Source organism: Arachis hypogaea, chromosome 1 (genome assembly GCF_003086295.3).
Source record: "Arachis hypogaea cultivar Tifrunner chromosome 1, arahy.Tifrunner.gnm2.J5K5, whole genome shotgun sequence".
Lineage (NCBI taxonomy): Eukaryota > Viridiplantae > Streptophyta > Magnoliopsida > Fabales > Fabaceae > Arachis > Arachis hypogaea.
Window position 1 is genome coordinate 109,716,137 of NC_092036.1, and position 21,246 is coordinate 109,737,382.

The window sequence follows — 21,246 nt, forward strand, 5'->3', positions numbered from 1 at the left end:
ACCCTTCCAAACCTCAATCGGGATATTATCAGGTCCTACTGCCCTGCCATTTTTCATCTGCTTTAGAGCTTCTTTTACCTCGAAGTCTCGAATCCTTCGATAGTAGTCAAAGTTTTGATCTTCTTCCCTTGTACATAATCGACCAAGGCTCGGAAGAGTCTTCTATCCCTTATTAAATAACTCGTAGAAGTAGCTCTTCCACCTTTCATTAATCTTCTCCTCTTGAGCCAATACCTCTCCATCCTTATCCTTTATGCACTTAACCTGATCCAAATCTCTCGTTCTTCTTTCCCGGCTCTTTGCGATTCTATATATACCTTTTTCTCCTTCTTTCGTGCCCAAAGACTGGTAGAGACCCTCATATGCTCTTGTTCTTGCTTCACTTACAGCCACTTTTGTCTCTTTCTTAGCCGCCTTATATTTTTTCCAGTTATCTGCATTGCGGCATAAAGACCACTCTTTAAAGCATTCCCTTTTTATCTTTATCTTTTCTTGTATACTCGCATTCCACCACCAGGACTCCTTGTCTCTTGGTCCTATTCCTTTAGATTCACCAAAACTTTCTTTCGCTGTTCTTCTAATAACTTTTGCCATCTCCCTCCACATCTCTTCCGCGCTTCCATTCCCATCCCACTTTGCCTCTTCTCCTACCCGTCTTAGGAAGCTTTATTGTTCCTCACCTTTCATCTGCCACCACCTCGTCCTTGGGTTCTTCGTATGATGTCTTTTCCTCAACTTCTGCTCAACGCGAAAATCCATGACGAGCACCCTATGTTGTGTTGTCAAACTCTCTCCCGGAATAATTTTACAGTTAATGCAAAATTTTCGGTCGACTCTCCTCAACAAGAAGAAGTCGATTTGAGAGCTTGTCATGCCACTCTTATAGGTTATAAGATGTTCGTCTCTCTTTTTAAAACATGTATTTGCGATGAGAAGATCAAAGGTTGAGGAAAAGTCCAAAATAGTTTTACCCTCGGCATTGATCACCCCGAAACCATGGCCTCCGTGAATACTCCCATATCCAGTCACTTCTTTCCCAACATGGCCATTTAAATCTCCTCCTAAGAAAATCTTGTCTCCCAAAGGTATGCCTTGAACCAAACTCTCTAGATCCTCCCAAAACCTAATCTTGTATTGTTCGTCTGAACCCACTTGCGGTGCATAGGCGCTAATCACATGGAAAGTACCTCCCTCCACCACAAGTTTGATAGAGATGATCCGATCTCCCACCCTCTTAACATCCACTACGTCCTTCTTCCACTGCTTATCCACAATTATTCCAACCCCATTCCTATTCTTCACTTTTCCTGTATACCAAAGTTTGAAACCAGAAGTATCAAACTCTCTAGCCTTTGCACCAACCCATTTCGTTTCTTGTAGGCACATAATGTTAATCTTCCTCCTTGTCATTGTGTCTACCACCTCCATGGACTTTCCTGTTAGAGTGCCTATGTTCCATGTCCCAAATCTCAACCTTCTGTCGTTTCGACCTTTACCTTTTACTTTGTGAACTAGCTTATTTACCCTCGTCCGTTCACGAAAACGCGAGAACCCTTGCTCATTTAACACTACATCCGGGCACCGATGCAGCGGCTTTTGCTTTGACACCGTACTCGAGCCATACGGCGTGTTGCTTCCGGGCAACGACCTAGCTTTAGCGCAATAATATCTTTGATTCATGTCATGGGAGTTCGGCTATAATTTTATGTTGGTTGCCGAAGACCTAACACAACCCTCTTCCTTTATCCGGGCTTGAGACTGGCTATGTACCGCTAGTGTAACATAGGCGAAGTTTATTGTATAAGTGGAACAAAAAAACATATAAAAAAAACTATTAAGAGTGAGAGATTACATTTTACTTTTTCAAACGAAATTCAAAATTTAAAAAATTTAAGTTCGTATATATGGTATAACTGTACGTAATTAATAGTATAAGATATTTAAGCTAAGAACACCAAAAATATATATATATATATAAAAGTAAAAAAAAGTTAAAAACATATTAAATTAAAATATTTATATATACTTTTATAGTTTTTTATTATTTATTTTTTACTAGAAAATAGAGAAATTTGCCATACGTTGGTTTTTTTTTTAATTCGAATAGATTTCTTTAAAAACGAAAAAAGAAGAGAAGTTTGCAGGAGAAGAAGCAGGTAAAACTGTAAAAGGAACAAAATCAATTCTTTATTTTTTTTTCCCCCTTTATTATACCCGTAAGTCCGTAACCCAAACTAAAATAAAATAAAAGGCCTCGAATCCAACGACCACCTACATGCCACGTATCATATAAACAATTCTACGATCAGATTCTCTCTTCTGTGATTAATTAAGTTTAATAAATATCATTTTTTTACAAGCTTCGTCTCTATCAGCAAAACCACCATTTATTTTTCACACTCCCTCTGATATGAAAATTATACCCCTTTTTTAATTATTTATTATTATTATTTTTCCCTTTTGCATGCCTTTCTCTTCTCTCTGATTCGATTTTAGTCATTTTTTCGCCCACCCCATCTCTTCTTCCCCGCTTCTCGAATTAAAAAAACAGATAAAGTTTCGTTTTTTAAAGTTTTTATTGTATTGGGGTGGTGCGTTTTCGGTTTTTCTCTCTGCAAATTTCGCACCCTGTAATAATTTTTTCCCCTTCGGTTATTGAAAGAGAGTGAGAGATAGAAAGAAAAAAAAATGAGGTGGGAAAAGGTTCAGATGAACCCTTTAGAGGGCAATGATGGAGGAGGGCCAGGGAAGAGGTGGGGACACACCTGCAACGCCATTAGAGGTGGCAGACTTGTCTATGTCTTCGGTGGTTATGGCAAAGATAACTGTCAGACCAACCAAGTTCATGTCTTTGACACTGGTGAGTGCCACTCAACTCTGCCACCCCTCTTTTCTTTCTTCCAATGCTGTTCCTTTTTGTTTCTTTCTGTGATCATGTTGTTTTTATTTTAATATTCTTTGTGAATTTTTGTTGTTGTTCCCTGTGTTGTTCTGATGAGATTCTTTATTTTTAATGGTTTTTGTGTTTATTCTTCAAAGATTCTGTTTGTTTCCGTTTTTGTTGCTAGATTGTTAGATTCGTGAAATCTTGAATACTTACTTGCATTTATTTATACTTTCGTTGTAGGTCTTTCTTTTAAGAGGTATCATAGGTTTGTGTTGATTTTCAATGTTTGTTGATGCTCTGTTGTGTGCTGATAGAAAATATGTTCACATTTTTGGCACTGTGAGACCTTTGTTTGCCTGCTGAATCCACTTAAACTTTTTGTTCTAAAAAAAATTGTGTCTAGTTTTATTTTTATAGGTTTTGAGGGATTTGGAACTGAAAATATTGATATATACAACATAGTCACAGTATATGTGTGCATGTGCGCGCGCATGTGCGCATATGATATGGATTGCATTTTTTTTTCAATGATTCTGTTCTATTATTCTTGGGTACGGCTGGTTAATGTGTGCATTCTTTATTTTCTCAATTGTCTTTGCTGATTTGCAGTGAAACAGACTTGGAGCCAACCTGCAATAAAAGGCACCCCGCCTACTCCTAGAGACAGCCATACTTGCACTGCAATTGGTGATAATCTGTATGTGTTTGGGGGTACCGATGGCATGAACCCGTTGAAGGATTTGCATATTCTAGACACTTGTGAGTTTTCATTTTGTTATTTATGCTCCACGGGTTGGTCTCTCATAATCTTGATACCCATTTTGCCTCCAAAATCCAAGATTTGAATGCATGAATTTTTGGCTGAAGTTGAATGGTATATCATATATGCATAACCTGTAAAATTCTGGTCCTGCAATTTTTTTCTTTTTGGCGATATTGCTGGAAATTAACGCTTAATTGAAAACAATGTTTTGCTGTTATGCCTAGTTACTAGATTGTTACCACTTTGATATTCAACTTGCTGATGTTAAATCATTTTTAGCTTCAAATACGTGGATATCTCCAACTATAAGAGGCGAAGGGCCAGAGGCACGGGAGGGTCATAGTGCTGCAGTTGTTGGCAAACGGCTATTCATCTTTGGTGGTTGTGGAAAATCTGCAGATAATAATACTGAAGTCTACTATAATGATCTTTATATATTGAATACAGGTGATTCTCCGTAATCATGCAGCCGGCTATTGATCGATATAATTTCACTACACAACTAATACCATTAATACCTAAATGTAAAAAAGGCTGATTATTTCTTGTCAATCTTCGATTTGTAGAAACATTTGTATGGAAGTGTGCTCAAACATCAGGCACTCCACCATCTCCTCGCGATAGCCATACTTGCTCGTCTTGGAAAAACAAAATTATCGTGTTAGGGGGTGAAGATGGTCATGATTATTACTTGTCTGATGTCCACATCCTTGATACTGGTATTAATCAGCTCTATCCTTTTTCAATGAATTGTTAAAATACTTCAATTAATAGCCTGTCCGAAATGCACATCTATTAAAGTGTAATATTTTTTTTGGAAATTCTGTCAATATTAGATACTCTAATTTGGAGGGAGCTGAGTACATCAGGCCAACTGTTGCCTCCACGAGCTGGTCATTCTACTGTCGCTTTTGGCAAGAACTTGTTTGTATTTGGCGGATTTACGGATGCACAAAACCTATACAATGACCTCTATATGCTTGACATTGGTATGTTAAATAGAGCTTATGCACATTCTTTGTGTTTTTAAGTTTATTCTGAAAGTGGTGGAATTATATCTCTGTCAATAATGGGTTGAGTTGATATTCCACAATATCGTCTTTCATTTCTGAATTCTGATTGCGTGTAGATACTGGTATTTGGACAAATGTTGCAACGACTACCAATGGCCCTTCTGCTCGATTTTCTGTAGCCGGTGACTGTTTAGACCCATTTGTGGGCGGTGCTCTTGTGTTCATCGGTGGTTGTAATAAAAGCCTCGAGGCCCTGGACGACATGTATTTCCTCTACACAGGTTCGATTTTGTTATAATTGCCAGTAAAGATTTTTCTCCACTAACATCTTGGTTCTGCTATTTCTCTCAATTATTAAGTATATAACAATTGTCAGATGTTTCATACTTTTTTAGGGATTGCTAGGGAAAGCGAACAGAGACCAGAGAAGTTATCTTTAAGAAAGCAGTTGAAACTAAAATGCCAAGAGCAAAATACCAATCCTGTTCAAAATCAAGTTCTGGTTAGATATGGAGTCGGTGCTGATGTTAGCCCGCTCATGACAGTGTTGAATTATAGCCAGCCAAGTAAGTAACTTCACTTACATATAAAGTTTTTGATATATGGACCTGCAAGTGTCTAATTTTGTTTTATCCGATCAAAGATTGTATACTGGATTGAGGAAGTTCCTCTGAGGTATTTTTGGCCTTACATTGAATGATTTCTGCTACTTTGTTCAATAAGTCTAAGGCATTAAGAACTACTAGTTTTGGTTCTTCAACCAGTGTGCATTAACTTTTTCTGTAGGCTATCATTAATTAAGTGTTGACTAAAAAATGATATTCTCTCTGAAAAAGTTTTGATTTTGATTACCTAGGAGAGGAAAAGAATGGGAAATATGTTTGGGTAATTACTTTTCAAAGTACTAGTTTGCGACAGTTGAATATCCTGTACTACGAATGCAGGTAGACTAAATCTCCCAGTAAATCAAGGCTTCACTCCTGGAAAGAAAATGTTTGAATGCAAGGTTACTGAATCCATCTCGGAAGGTTATACTATCGAAACTATTATTGATGGAAAGCTTCTTCGAGGTGTTCTGTTTTCAAATAAGCCAAAGTCTTTGCACCCAGCTGCTAATACTTCAACCAGGTATAACTTTTTCATTTCACTTTCTCCTTTCAATGTGTTACAAGTATTCTGGCTTAAATTTTTACTATTTGGAATAGGAGTTCAGCCTCAATATTGCAATTTCTGTTTTTCGTAATAATAAGGGCTTTCTAAATCTTTTCTAGGCATTATAAACATCATAATTCAACACAATCCAAATGATTAGGACCAAAATCAAAACAAAATTTATAATGACCCATATTTGTGAGGATTAAAACATATTTAAAGTAAGCAATTTTTATGTAGTTTCATTTAAACATTTGCTTGACTGCCGAAGCAGGAAAAGGGCCGGTGGTGAAACTGATGTTATCTCAAATGGTATACACCCTGATAAATCAAAGATTTCTAAAGTGAACAATCAAGATGAAACAGAAAACAGACAAACAGTTCATGGAGAGAGTTTAGAATCTCATGAACACCGTGCTGAAGGGGTTGCTGCTCTTCTATCAAGCAACCTGACAGCTGCTGACACTTCTGATACCCATAAGGTTAAAGTTGTTCTCTTACCTCTGTTGGATGTAGTTCTAGAGTAGTATGCCAGAGATCGTTAAACATGAATGTTTTTTCGAGTGAAAATTTTGATTGATCCAATGATTTGGCTTTGCTTCCTTAGTGAAAGGGGGTTGATTTAGATGTTTTGATTTATATTTTATTTTTTTGTATAGTGTTGGATATATTTTCTTGTCAGTTGCCATCTGCATTGCTGGTGCTGGAAATGGCATAACTGAGGTAGTGTTTGTTTTCAGAGACTGAGACTGAAACTGGAGGACTGAGACTCAATATTGTGTTTGATGGTCAGAAACTGAAACTAAGGGTGCATTTGGTTTGCGTTTTCATTTTCAGTGTTTTCTGTTTTTTAGATTTTGTGAAGGAAAAAGTGAAAACAATAAAATCCTGTTTTCACTTTTTCCTTCACAATAAAAAAACAGAAAACACTGAAATGAAAACAGAAAATGAAAATACAAACCAAATGCACCCTAAAATTTCAGTTCAAGGACTCAAAATTTCAGTCCCTTCAGTACTTCTAGAAAATGAGGACACAGGGAACTGAACTTTTTTGACACTGAGACTGAAATTTTAATAACATTTTTTCTTAAAAATACCCTCATTTAACTCTTTAAATTTCAAACTACCCCTCAATCTCCATATTTATCTTAAATTAAACATAATATTGAGACATAATTCAGTCCAATGTAGTTTATACCAAACATAATATAGACTCTTAATTTAGTCTCAGTCTCCATCTCCCAGTCTCAATCTCTCAATCTTTGTCTCCCTTCCAAATGCAACCTAGAGTACTCATTGCTTGAGACTTTTCTTTTCCACTGAGTTTTATTATTAGATGCTGTATATCTGCTAGTTACAAATAGTTTTTTTGTTTCATATAAACCATTAGCATACTACTGTTAATTTAAATTTTATATCTGTGCCACTGACAATGGTTTATTGTTTTCCATTCCTGGCAAGAATTATGTTTTTCTTGCATTTTTTCCATTATAAGATGACATTGTGAGAATTTCCTAGATATAATTGTGCGAACAGTTGGAAGATAGCAGGGAATACTGGGAGACTTTTTCTGTAGTTTTTTCTTTAATATGTATATACATGACTATTCTGCAGGTTTCTGCTAACCCAGAACCTGAACCTGTTTCTTTGAATCGAAATGATGATGGAAAGAATGAAGCACCCCAACCCATAGGTGAAAACGCGAAAAATGATGGAGCAAGTGACATAGTAAGTTCAAAAACTGATGGCCAAACAAGTGTACCAATTTCCAATTTTGAAGTTCCAAGACATGATAACAAAAGCGATGCACCAAACTGCAACTTTGAATTTCTGAAACCTTCTGCAGCCGAGACTGCTGTCTGTCTGCCAAATCAAGGTATGCAAAATAACAAGCAGTTACGGAAGATTATTTGCTTTGAACAAGATCAACCCCCAAACCCCCCCCCCCCCCTTTTCCCGCAGCTGCATTCGCCCATTCGCATTTATGAGGCCTGTTTATACTGTTTGGCTTGCCCCGAATCAATAGATTAAGCATTCGAGAGCGATCAAATATTTACTTCTTTATCATTGAAATAGGGCACTGAAAAATAAAGAAGTCAAGCAATAGACCTACTAATAATTAACTAGCAATAGTATAATAATTGGATCTTGTAATGGTTGGATAATGCATGTTTGACCAACAGACCTCTATCTTGGAAAGAAGTCATAATTTAAGTTCCTTTCCATCCGGATTACTGAAATATAATACCCTTCTTCATTTCAATTATTTCTGTTAAAGCGAGATCATCTAACCCAAGATGGATCTTTGTCTGTTTTATTACTTGTTTGTTTATCACACATGAAAAGCCGGATTATGTTTTCCTTTGTGGATTTCATTGCATATTAGCTATATCTCATGCGCCTCGGGGTAATAGTAAGGTTGCTGTCTTCCAAGTTTGTATTAAACGCCGGTTTGCTACCGTAATATAACCTTTTCCTCTGAATAACCAGGTGTAATGGCGGATTGCACGAACCCAAGGACAGAAGAATGCAGCGAACCAGCAAAGCTAATTTGAACTCGGTTATTTGCTGATGGTTATGAAGACCTAGTCTGCGTGGCGATTTGTACATTCCCCGTTCTCAAGGTGATAGAGGTTCATATAACTGGTGGTATAGGCTAACATCTTGGATTGTTTGGGATACATATAAATGCTATTATTGGCTGTGACACCCCTTGATCTGAAAATTGATGATTTTACCTTTAGGAGGTGTAGGTAGTGGTAGAAAGTAGTCTTTAATTTAGTGAGTTATTTATCCATTTATTACTTTCCCGTCTTCATTCACTCTAAGGAAGAAAATTTTGTTGAAGACTACTTCTATTTTTTCTCTTGCAGGCATCAATAGTTAGTTACTCTAATGTTCTTGTTTCCATCTTATATGAGCCTGGTTTCTTATATTCTTGTTCAGTTATATTGAGGTATATAGTTTCCCAAAATTTTTTTGTTCGGTTCCTATTCTTATAATAGTTGCAAATAATATCTAATTAAGCAAGGATTACTTACAATTAGCATACGTTTATTTTATTTTATTTTTCGGTATCTTTCTAACCGTCACCATCGATCCTCATGTGGTAGTTGCCCCCGACAGTTGAGCAATCCCCAAAGCTAACGAACCATGAAAAGAGTGTTGCATGTGCTTTTCACTGTACATTGTACCAACCATGCATATTTTTTCCCATTTCCATGTTCTTGGAACCATCTTATAATTAAACTTAGAGGGAACTATTAAGATAGTATGCGAAAGATTTTGACGCCAATATACTTATTAATCTTTTGGGTTTTTTTCTGTGTTTTGCGTTTTTTAGGTTTTTTTTGTCAATGTCAAAATTTTTCTAATGTTGATTTGGTAGTGTACTCAATGAACTTATCTTAAAAGTATGTATTGATATGGGCTACCTTATCTAAGCAACAAAAATGGTCCCATTTTCAGTTTGGTTCTTCCCTCAACAACTAAGAGATAACCTTTCTGTTTTGTTTGGTGTCTTCTCATTCATGACCTATTTCATTTGGTTGGTAACTACCACCCCAATTTTCTTCAACTTGGCATGTGCTAGAGATGCAGGCCTAATTTAGGTACCCGCCATATCGATCCTCGAATGAGTTATGATATTTGAACATTTAAAGTGTTAACTAACTTGGATTGGTCGAATGGTTAATTTACTCGTTTATTTAAACAAGTGTTAGGGGTTTAAATCTTACCTTATACATGCAGTAATTTTTGGTAAGTGAATGTTCACTATTAATTTTTTTGCCTGAGCTTTTATTCAATCTTCAAAAGTTGTCATCACACATTTCATTGGAGAAGTACTAAGTCCCATTTAAGTTAATTATCATAGTATAGTAAAGAGTGACATTATATTACATAATTGTCAATTTCAGCATTAACTGCAATATCAAGAAAATACCAAATGCATATAAAGAGAAAGGTACCAAAAGAATGTGACTTGTACCATCTTCTATTGTCTCTCTTTAATGGCCAAAATATCAATTCTTGGGCTAGCAAAGCCAACTCTTAATGTCGTTTTGTAGGTTCCACAATAAACCAAATAATTACTTGTCTTAACATCTTTTCAATAATATTTCAAATCAAGCTGAGAATATTACATGTAATCTTGCACTAAGAATATATATTAATTCCAACTATGCACCGAATTATTATTATTGCTGTTCATTTCTCTTTCCTTCTTCTTTTTTTTCTCTTTTAATTAATTTTTTAAATTAGGCAAATCTATGTCTTGTAAGTCAGTATACAATTTTTCCCCCTCCAGAGATCATTTCCTTATTTTTGTTAAAGAAATGCACTGTGTTTATGACCATAGTATAATAGACAATGACTCTTAAAAAAAAAAAGAATTTATATATTAATTACTAAGGCCATGTAGAGTAAAATATATAAATATATATATATATATATATATATATATATATATATATATATATATATATATATATATATATATATATATACTAAATGTGAATGACCATTCAAAGATCAAACTTAAAATAAAATATATTTACCAATGATGTTAGAGAACCAATTTTTTTCAGTCAACATCAATCAATTTTTTTAAAAATTATTTTATATATTTTTAAATTTTAAATGTTAAATTATAAATCTTTAATACTAAATTCTAAATTATAAACTTAAAATCTTAAAGTTGACTAATGTTAACTTCTTTATTTTTGTTTGGCTCATTATTAGTTTATATAATAATCTTGATTTATAAATGAAATTGAAAGGTCATAATTTGCTAAGGTGTTTAAATTAACGAAAATATTTGAAAACAAAAAATATTAATAAAAAATTATCAAAATTTATAATACATATTGTAATAAATAATATTAAATAAAATAAGTTTAGACTATTTAAATTGATTGTGTTTTGTCTCTTTAATATTACCGTTAAATTAATATATATGAAATAGAAATCCAAGTTGGCCATTTCATAGAAAAAATGCAAAATGAAAGACCAAGTTGGAATTGTCATAATCTTTTAATATAAATATAAAAGTTAGCGCGTATTAGCTGATAATTAAATCTAATTGAAAAATGAAGTTTGAAACAGAAATTATCCTAATTAAAATATATAGGTTTGAAGGTTGCTAAAAGTTTTTAAAATATTTATAAATTTTATTTTGTTTTAATTTTATTCTAAATTTTTTATTTGTATTAAATATACTTGTCACGACTAAATTTTTAAAAAATTTAGGATAATTCAACAGTAATTTTACAAGAACAAATATTAGTATAAACATGCCAAAATAGTTGTCATATATTATTGTTGAATTAATTTTAAATTTTTTAAAAATTTACCTATTAGAAATATATTTGATATAAATTAAAATTTTTTGGAACATAATTAAAACAAAATAAAATTTAAAATATTTTTAAATTTTTAACAAAATTTAAGAAAAAAAATATAATTTTCCCAACATATATATATATATATATATATATATATATATATATATATATATATATATATATATATATATATATATATTGTTCATGAGATGTGCCCAAATCATTGAGCATTTGAACCGGATATTAAAATATTAAAAAATCAAACCACTTTTTTCCCCTCCTCGGACTCAACATTCAAGAATCATGACTTTACTTCTAATCAAAGTTTTGACATAAAATATAGGAATTTCCTATATTAAAATATATAATAGCAAGAAAAAAAAAAATCAATTTTCTGCCTTCCCTTGTTTCATGGTTACACAATCTAATTTCACTTTTTGGAAACTATATATATAGAGTTAGGTTCATTCACTCATCATCTCATGACTTTTTACATATTATGATATTGCAATATATATATAATTGAAGTGCCTCCACAAGTCTAACACATGATGATTATTGGTGAGCATGGCTCTTGCAAAAAAGGTGTATATATACACATAATAATGTGCCAATGAATGACTTGTTACAAATAATATATGTTTCTTGGAACATGGGTTTAAGAGATGATTGAGATTGGGATAGGGTAGTTGGTTCTTCCTTGGCACACCACATGTGAGATCCTTAACTTTATGAATGTGGGGTTCCATTAAATAGGACCTATAATTTCTCTGTCTCTATATATATATCACTATCACTTTCAAATGTCAATTACTATTAGTTACTAGTCCATATATCCATATATATAATATATAAGTGTAGCTTTGACATGATATATATGCATGTTAGTGAATGCAAAGTGTATGATGTTCCTTCATTCATGCACATAACATAAACTAATTGAAATGGATGTATCATGCACACCCCATTAATTAGATATCCATAAATAATGACGAAACTAATTATAAGAGAAAAAGTGAGGGTAAATTAAACCATATACATAGACATGTTGTTTTAGCCATTTTTGGTTAAATTTTGAATCAACGAAGTTCCATATGTAATGAAATATTTGAAGATTCATATTTTTAGGTATAAACAATACACGTTGTAATGTAAGGATGAGGACCACATTTTTTGAAAAGGAGAAATATTCTTGCATTTTTAGACATCTTAGTTAATAGTATTTTAAAAATTAATATTGGTGACAATGCGTCGTGAGCTAGCGTCAACGAAACTTAATTTTCAGTAAATAGTATATATATATATATATATATATATATATATATATATATATATATATATATATATATAGTTAGGTAGAGTTTATGATGTCTCTATGGCTGTGATAGTTAAATAATTTTAGTAATATATATTTTAAAGATTTAATTGTTCTGTTATTCGTTATAATTTTATTAAGTTTGTAATTAGTTTTTATTTTTATATTTTTAATTTTGTAATGAGATATTTTTTAGTGTAAAAAATATTAGAATTAATTAAATATTTTTTTTTGTAAATTAAAGATATCTACGATTAGAATTCTAATTAAATCTTTAATTACATATTTTTTGAAAAAAATATTTTATTAATTTTAGTATTTTTAACATGAAAAGATTTAATTACAAAATTAAAAGTAATATACAGATTCAATTAAAAAAATATAAAAATTTAATTATAATAAAATTATAAGAACTAACAAATTAATTAAATCTTATATTTTTTATGTTTTAACAATATTTTTTATTTTTGTTTTTTAAATAAAAAAATATTATTTAATAATAAAAAATATTGTTTTAATTTTAGTAATATTTTTTAAATATTAAAATTGTATAACTACTATTATAGTCCCTGTAATTATGAGTACCGTAACAGTATAGTTATCATAAATTCATAATTCATGTATAATTATTGCATGTTTATATATGCATGATGCATCATTTGACTTGACCATGTGATATTAAATGCTAGGAATTGGTTGTTCAGAATTTGTAATGGCATCCATGTAGTGTAGGGTGGTGTCTTTAGAGTATTAATTAATTAATAAACTCATTATTGACACAATAATAAACTTTAACTTTATCGAGCTCATCAATCATAAAAGGGAATAAAATAAAAAAAAATGAAATAAAATACTATGTACAAAAGAAGAGAATTTACAGCATGATGATGATTGCAAGTTGAGAGAATTTTGATGATTAAAAAACCTGATATTCTATCACTAGAATGTGAATGTGAATGTAATAAAATAAGGTGGGTACTCCCATGAAGATATTATAATTGTCTTCATGTGATGATTTTTCTTTTTGACCCTTAGATGATGGAGTGTAGGGTTAGATTTTGATATGTTATAAAAGTGTTGTTTTTATTTGAAGTGTGGCCAAATCAATAAATCACACTTTTATACAAAGCATCTTCATAAAAAGATGTTTTTTGCATCTTCATTTGAGTAGCTCCCATAAAATAAATGGTAATTGGCAATTGACACATCCTCCAATGATGTTTTCTTCTTGAGCACTGTTTTCTATTGTTTTTTTTTTGTAATTTTTTTTTTAACTTGGTCAAGATCTGCTCAAACCGTGTTGTATAGTTAAGGTAGGAATGCAAGCTTTAATACAACAGGCTCACACTGTTTTAATACATTTGTTTTATTTTATGACAATTCTAGTTATATATATAAGTTTTCCTATATTAATTATTAATTAAAAAAGTACATATTCTTAAAATAATAAAACGTTTTTCTCTTCCTATGAGTTACATAACTAGCAACTAATCAAATTCACGGAGTAAGTTAAGGGCAAAACAGTCATTGTACACATGACAACTGTTCTAGCAAGGAGGCTTGGACTTTCACTTTCTAAGAGAGGAACAAAGTCAACAAACCATTAACCATTTGCAAGAAATACTCCAACTTTTCTGACCCAAATTTGTACGCTTTGACATTTTCTTTTTCTTTTTAACGGATCACATTAAATATTACTAATAGTAAAAATTTTAACAACATATATTAGCTAAACAATTTTTTTAAATAAAGTTTTCAGTTCACTTTTATTTTGTCATCCAATCAAAATAAATGAGTAAGCAAATCATAATTGTTAGATGTAATATGATCTAAACTTTTAGAAATTGAGAAACTCTAATTGGGAGGAGTATAATTTATCCCGTTTTATTGCAGTAGCTAGAGTCTTAGAGCATAGGTGGGAGTAGTAATGCACCCTCTTCCTCCATTTTTGTGCTGACAAAATCACATGCTCTTGACCCACATACCCTCCATCTCACATGGACTTGTGAGATAATAGCCTTGAGTAACTCTGACCCACACAAACATTTCTCACTCACCACCTGTTTGTCTTTATTTCCCAAAGAAAAATCACATATAATAATAATACCAATACTAATAAAAAATACTTTTATGCCAGCTCTGACCAGATTGGTTGCACATTTTCATTATATCATATAACTATATAGTATAGTTATGTATTATTATAATGATCATTACACCTTCCTATCACATTAACACAATCCTTCTTGGATCTGCAGAGATTCATTTACAGTTTCTGCATTGTACTAGTAGTTTCATTAAGGTGGTTCTATCTTTTATGCGTGTGTGTGTTCCTTAGTTTTTTTTTTTTGGGTGCATTTTTATTGGTCCCCTTCTTTTACATTTGGCTTATTTTGGTTATCACCATATAAGATATTGTCTGGTTTGTTTTTGTGAAACTCAAGAACCCAAAAAGGGAATACAGAAAGTCATAATTGGAAAAATTCTTGGGATTGCAGTTACAGTCTGCAAAAGTTGTTCTCTTTCCTAGTTTCTTGCTAGAAGCCAATTCTGTGGTATCTGATCACACACCAGCTGTTCGAGGATAGTACTCTTTCTTTTTCTTATGTGAAAAGAAGGATTTTTACAAATTGGGGCCCTGTAATTCTTGCCAAAAAGGAAAATTTTTATCTCTTGCTGCAGAAATAGAACTACATATATATGTGGAAACTAGCCTGCTACATTGACCTGTAGTTATCAAAGTTAATATAACCATGAATTGTGGTCTGGACCAAACTTCTGAGTGTGATGGACAATGACAAAGGATACAAATTTCCTTGTGTTTTTCTAAGAATTGTAATGAATTTTTATGTGTGGATATGCTAAGGACTAAGGACCTCAGAAAGTTATTGGATTCTATCTTTTGTAGCTTCAGATTTTGACTTTGCAGTGTTGTGGTGTTTAGTGGAGTTGAGAGTAATAAATGATGGAGCTTTTATGAAGAGGAGGAGTAGTTGATTGTGGTGGTTGAGAGAATTTGAGTCTTTAGTTGTTGAAAGTAGAAAAAAGGGGGAAAAAATAAAAGAAGAGAGAGGTGAATATGGCCGCAAAATTGCTGCATTCTTTAGCAGATGAAAACCCAGATTTGCAGAAGCAAATTGGATGCATGACTGGGATTTTCCAACTGTTTGATCGTCACCAGATAGTTACTCCTCGCCGCATTAGCCACAAGAGGCTTCCTCCTGGTATTTTCTGAGCATTCACATGTTGAATTTTGATGATTTATTTAGTTTATGTTTGCATGATTTCTTTCTTTCTTTCTGTCTACTTTTCCCATTCTCAATCTTAAAGATGATTTATCACTTGTGTTTCAAGGGTTTTTTCCTGCTCTGCATTCTTGTGGATGATATTGTTGTGATCATTTACTTAACAAATATTTTGATTATTTTTATTTCTTTTGTATTTGTTCATATTGAATTATATGTAGTGAATTAGCCATTAGGCCTCCATGATGGTTAGCTCCTGATATTTGCAGCGTTAGGTGTTGATTTTTTAATAATTTATTGTCTCTACGTTAGAGTATTCACATCTAATGCTTTTGCTTTTGTTATAGGTAATTCTCACTCCAATTATGAGAGCATGAGAAGAGATTCTAATAGCATACACCAACGGCAAACAGCTGCTGTAAGAACCTTGTTTTTCACTGTTTTGAAGTTCAAATTTTCTTATAATAATGCTTTAATCTGGGTCTGGGAATTTTCTTACCAAATTAAGTATGCTTATGCTGATCAAAAGGTATGTTAAAATACTACGAATTGTTTGTTACCTTCCTTCAAAATTGTTTTCAGGGTTTGTCCTTCTTCTAGATCACAGACTTTCAATGTCTAGGTTCAGAATTTTCTTCTTGTTTTAAGAAATGTATAGGCGTTTTTATAACTGCTAAGTAGCATTGTGAAACTAAGTTTGTGCAACATAATGAACTTATTGCAGGATATGAACTTAAACAAGGGTGTAAGTGAAAAACAAAGAATTTCAACAGAATCATCAAGGGCTTCATTCTCTTCATCGTGTTCATCGTCAATATCCTCTATGGACTGTAAAGCTCAAGCAGATGCTTCCTTCGACCGGATTACTTTTCCTGAAACTCCTAGAAGGGACCAAGTTATGAACCAAACAAGTACCTCTACAAATTTGGGTCACCAGTCCCTTGACCTGAGGGATGTGGTAAAAGACTCTATGTACAGAGAGGCCAGAGGACTATCAGTGAAGACTACAATCAAAGAAGAAGTTTCCATTCGTGCATCGAAGCAGAAAGATTCACCGAGACCTCTTCATCTGTCCATTTCTGATTATGAATATGATAGAGTTGGAATTGATGGAAAACAAAGTGTGCCTATTGATCTAAAGGAGTCTATCCGAGTCCTTTCTAAGCTTACAGAAGCCCCTTGGCACTATGATGAAGGTAGAGAGGTTCGGAGGTTGCCTTATGAAGTAAAAGATGCACAAAGGCATTCGATCTCAAAGGATGCTCGTCGGTTTTCTTATGATGCAAGGGAAGTACATCGATACTCTTCTGAATCACAAGATACCATCAAATCCACACCAAGACTAAAAGAGCTTCCTAGACTTTCCCTTGACAGCAGGGAAGTTTCTTGGCGTACTTATACCTCTGATTCAAAATCCAATCATCTCTTAAGAAATTTCAGTAGTGGTACTTCCGACTCAGATGACAAAGTCTCAAGTCTGCAACAACGGCCTTCAGCAGCATCACAGAGCCGGCCACCGAGTGTTGTAGCAAAATTAATGGGGTTGGAAGCATTGCCAGCGTCCAATTTAGCCAGTGAGACTCGCTCAATTTTGAGTGAAACTGACCCAACTCAAGGTGATGATCAGTTTTCAAGATCATCAAAAAATGGACTCATTAGGCCATTCAAAGTTTCTAATTCTTCGAAAAGCTCAATGAAAGACCCGAGTTCCCCAAGCAGGAAGAACCCGGATTTGGTTGTGAAACCTATCTCAAGTTCAAGGCATCCCATTGAACCTGCACCATGGAAGCGGCGAGATAGAAATCAAAGTTCACCAAGACCGAGTTCCGCGGCCATGAAGGCTACAAGTATAACAGATTCATTCCCTTCAGTTTACAGTGAAGTTGAGAAGAGATTGAAGAATCTTGAATTTGATCAGTCTGGAAGGGATCTTAGAGCGCTCAAACAGATACTAGAAGCAATGCAAGCAAAGGGGCTGCTAGAGACAAGACAAGAAGAACAAGTTTCAAATCTTGTAGGAAATCAAAGAGACCATGAACCAAAACCTGTGAGTCTAACTCAGAATTCTAGGACAGCAAGGAAACAAAGTCCTCACAGAAACAACATTGCATCTTCAACTTTCGGGGGATCTGACTCAGCAAGGAGCTTTGAATCTCCAATTGTAATAATGAAACCGGCAAAGCACATTGAGAAAAATGGAATTTCATCATCTTCAGTTATTCCACTTGTTGAGCTTTCTGATTCACATAAACTCCAGAGTGTGAGGATGAAGGTACGTACAGGTAATGGAAAGGGTACAGGTTCTGGTCGAATAACAAAAGATCAGTCTCCTAGAAACAATCACAGGGAAGCTTCTACTAGCTTCAGTGAAAAGAAAGCTAGTAGCAAGACTATAAGATCAACACAATCACAACCAAGATCTCAGCAGTTTACAAAAGAAAATAGCCCAAGTTCTGTAAAGAACTCAGGATCTGTTAGCCCAAGATTGCAACAAAAGAAGTTAGAACTTGAGAAGTGTTCTCGCCCACCAACACCTCCATCAGAGTCAAGTAAACCGAGACGACAATCTGGTAAGCAGACCACAGAATCAGGTTCTCCGGGTAGAAAACCGAGGCATAAAGTCCCTATTTCACAACAAAGTGATGACCAACTTAGTGAAATAAGCAATGAATCAAGAAGTTTGAGTTTCCAAGGGGATGAGACATCACTACAATCAGGAAGTACCATAACTGAGTCAAAGATGGATGTGGAATTAGCCAGCAATTTACAATCTGCTGAAACTGTCGAAAGCCAAAGCCCATCTCTTAAGACTATTGAGCAGGTGGTTTCAGGAACAATACAGAAGGTAAGATTGATGACAATTACTTCTACAATTCAAGCTTTTTTTGCCTATTAGAACTGTATGAGAAAAGCTAAGTTTTAGAGTAAAATAGTAAAATATTCCATTTATCATTGATATGAGTGTTTTGCTTAAATTTTCAGAAATCAACTCTGATGTTGGATGAGAATGAGCCTATTTCAGAACTTGCAATGGATGCTCCAGATCATCCGAGCCCTGTATCGGTTCTGGACGGCTCAGTATACAGAGAGGATGTGCTATCCCCAGTCAAGCTTATATCCAATGCTCCGAAAGGTATGGTTTTTTTCCCTTAAAATGAGGGAGAAAATTTAAGAGCTATATTATTTCTGATGATGAATAATACATTAAGTTGCCAATAATTATGAAGTAATTAAAGAGAGAAATTTTAGTAGTATTTGTGTCATATGATACTCTTATACGATGAAGCTTTTGTTTTTTCATTTATTTGTACACAACCTTGTACCTCATTATTATGACTTATATGCTGAAGCAGGTGATGTTCAATCTAAAGAAGACGATTATGAATATCAGTGGAACACTGCAGATGATAGCCTTTCAGTTAACAGCGAGATCAACCGCAAGAAATTGCAAAGCATAGATCACCTGGTTCAGAAGCTTAGACGGCTAAACTCGAGTCACGACGAGGCTAGAATCGATTACATTGGTTCCCTTTGCGAAAACTCGAACCCAGACCACAGATACATATCAGAAATACTATTGGCTTCAGGTCTCCTACTCAGAGATCTGAGTTCAGAATTGCTGACATTTCAACGCCACTCGTCGGGTCATCCCATTAACCCCGAGTTATTCCTTGTATTGGAGCAGACCAAGGCAAGTAGCTTTCTTGCTAAAGAAGAAATCGGCATTGAAAAAGTTGATTACAAGAAGACAAACACAGACAAGTCTCACAGGAGATTCATCTTTAATGCTGTGAATGAGATTCTTGGCATGAAACTAGCTTCTTCTCCTGAACCATGGTTGAAGCCTAATGGACTCGCAAAGAAGAACCTCAGTGCACAGAAACTTCTAAAAGAACTGTGCTTTGAGATAGAAAAAATTCAAGTGAAGAAGCCCGAATGCACAGAAGATGAAGGTGATGGTATAAAAAGTATACTATGTGAAAATGTTATGAATGGAACAGAAAGTTGGACAATTTTCCATGGTGAAACATCTGGGGTTGTGTTGGATGTTGAGAGACTGATATTTAAAGACTTAATTGATGAGATTGTGATTGGTGAAGCAACGGGCTTGAGAATCAAGCCAGTTAGACGCAGGAAGCTATTTGGAAAGTAATATTTTCATTCCATTTCTCACATTTTAACTAATCTTGAACTATGTTTTCACAGTCATTACATATAATAACAATAATAATCATCGTTAGCTTTGATTACTTTTGCTAAGTTGTAAAGAAAACAACTTATCATGGATTTACAGCAATATGCATATTCTGGAAATTTCTTGTGGAAATCTTTTTCTGTCTTACCGATGAACTAGTTTCTGTTTTGCTTGTGATGTTAAATTTGGTTCCTGTAAAGTCATCAAGTTCATGCATGAAAATGGAGAAAACTGCTGACAACTTGTAACATTGGACCATGTATGAAGCAAATATCTATATCAAATAATCCATTCAATTCACTTAAAACTAGTCAATTATCTAGTGTTGATTGCTATACGAATTGGCTTTATTAAACTAGTGATAAGAATAGGTGACTTGGCTAAGTTAACATGTTTCATATTTAAGCTAATAAGTTATTTTGAACATTCGTTTTTACGGTTAAATCATTCCAACAAACAAAGGGTTCTGATTAGAACCTCTACTAGTATCTTCCATTCTTCCCAAAATCATGCAAATGACGATAGTAACCCTGGCCCTAAAATTAGGGGTGTCCGCGGATCGGATCGGATCGGATATGGCCGAAAATTCGATCCGATCTGCACAATTTCTATCGGATCGGATCGGATATGATATCCGCGCTTTTTAGTGCCGGATCCGATCCGCACATTTGCGGATCAGATCGGATATCGGATATATCTGCATAATTAAACCTTATCTTTTTAATCATATTTCTATGTAAAAAAATTCGATAAAAATATTTCTTTCATACTTTTAAATTTATTTATTCCTAAAACATTTTTAATCAAACTCTTTCTAAATAAAAAAAATAAAATAATACAATATATAAATAATAATTACTAACTAAAACATACAAACAAGTAAATATAATACCAAATATATATATATATATATTTATTTATTTTTTAATTATTATGGTGCGGATCTAAAATCCGCGGATCGGATACGCAGATGTAGAGCACATATCCACATTCCAATCCACAAAGGATGCGGATACGATCCGATCCGATCAATTTGCGGATCAAATCGTATCCGCAATTTTCGAATCAGATGCAGATATTGACCGCGAATCTGCGGATAAGATCCGATCCATGGACACCCCCTACCTAAAACTTCTGTAAGCTAGAACTCACTCAAAAGTCAAATCATGCTTAGGTTGGAAGTTAGAATCGGATATACAAATCAAGAATGAGGTCTCATTTATTTATTGAAATATTTTGAATAAGAAACTGCTAACGCGCTTGCCTCCGTAGCATAGTGGTAGTGCGTTCGCTTCGTAAGCGAAAGGTCGCGAGTTCGATCCTCGCCGGGGGCT

At 33.7% G+C, this 21,246-nt stretch overlaps 2 protein-coding genes and 1 non-coding gene across 3 annotated transcripts; all 3 read left to right on the forward strand.

Moving 5' to 3' along the window:
- The first annotated feature begins 2,357 nt into the window (after positions 1-2,357).
- On the forward strand, positions 2,358-8,748 carry LOC112709442 (uncharacterized). The gene is made up of 11 exons (XM_025761332.3): positions 2,358-2,860; positions 3,497-3,646; positions 3,930-4,097; positions 4,217-4,369; positions 4,487-4,639; positions 4,780-4,944; positions 5,059-5,229; positions 5,608-5,791; positions 6,090-6,297; positions 7,430-7,691; positions 8,306-8,748. The coding sequence occupies exons 1-11, from the start codon at positions 2,689-2,691 to the stop codon at positions 8,368-8,370; spliced, it is 1,851 nt and encodes a 616-aa protein (XP_025617117.1). The 5' UTR covers positions 2,358-2,688; the 3' UTR covers positions 8,371-8,748.
- A 5,642-nt stretch (positions 8,749-14,390) lies between these two features.
- On the forward strand, positions 14,391-20,044 carry LOC112709455 (protein LONGIFOLIA 2). Its single transcript, XM_025761339.3, has 5 exons — positions 14,391-15,696; positions 16,065-16,135; positions 16,442-18,562; positions 18,700-18,850; positions 19,071-20,044. Exons 1-5 carry the CDS (start codon positions 15,552-15,554, stop codon positions 19,868-19,870), a joined length of 3,288 nt encoding a protein of 1,095 aa, XP_025617124.1. The 5' UTR covers positions 14,391-15,551; the 3' UTR covers positions 19,871-20,044.
- A 1,130-nt stretch (positions 20,045-21,174) lies between these two features.
- TRNAT-CGU (transfer RNA threonine (anticodon CGU)) lies at positions 21,175-21,246 on the forward strand. The gene has a single exon. It is a non-coding gene; the product is annotated as a tRNA-Thr (tRNA).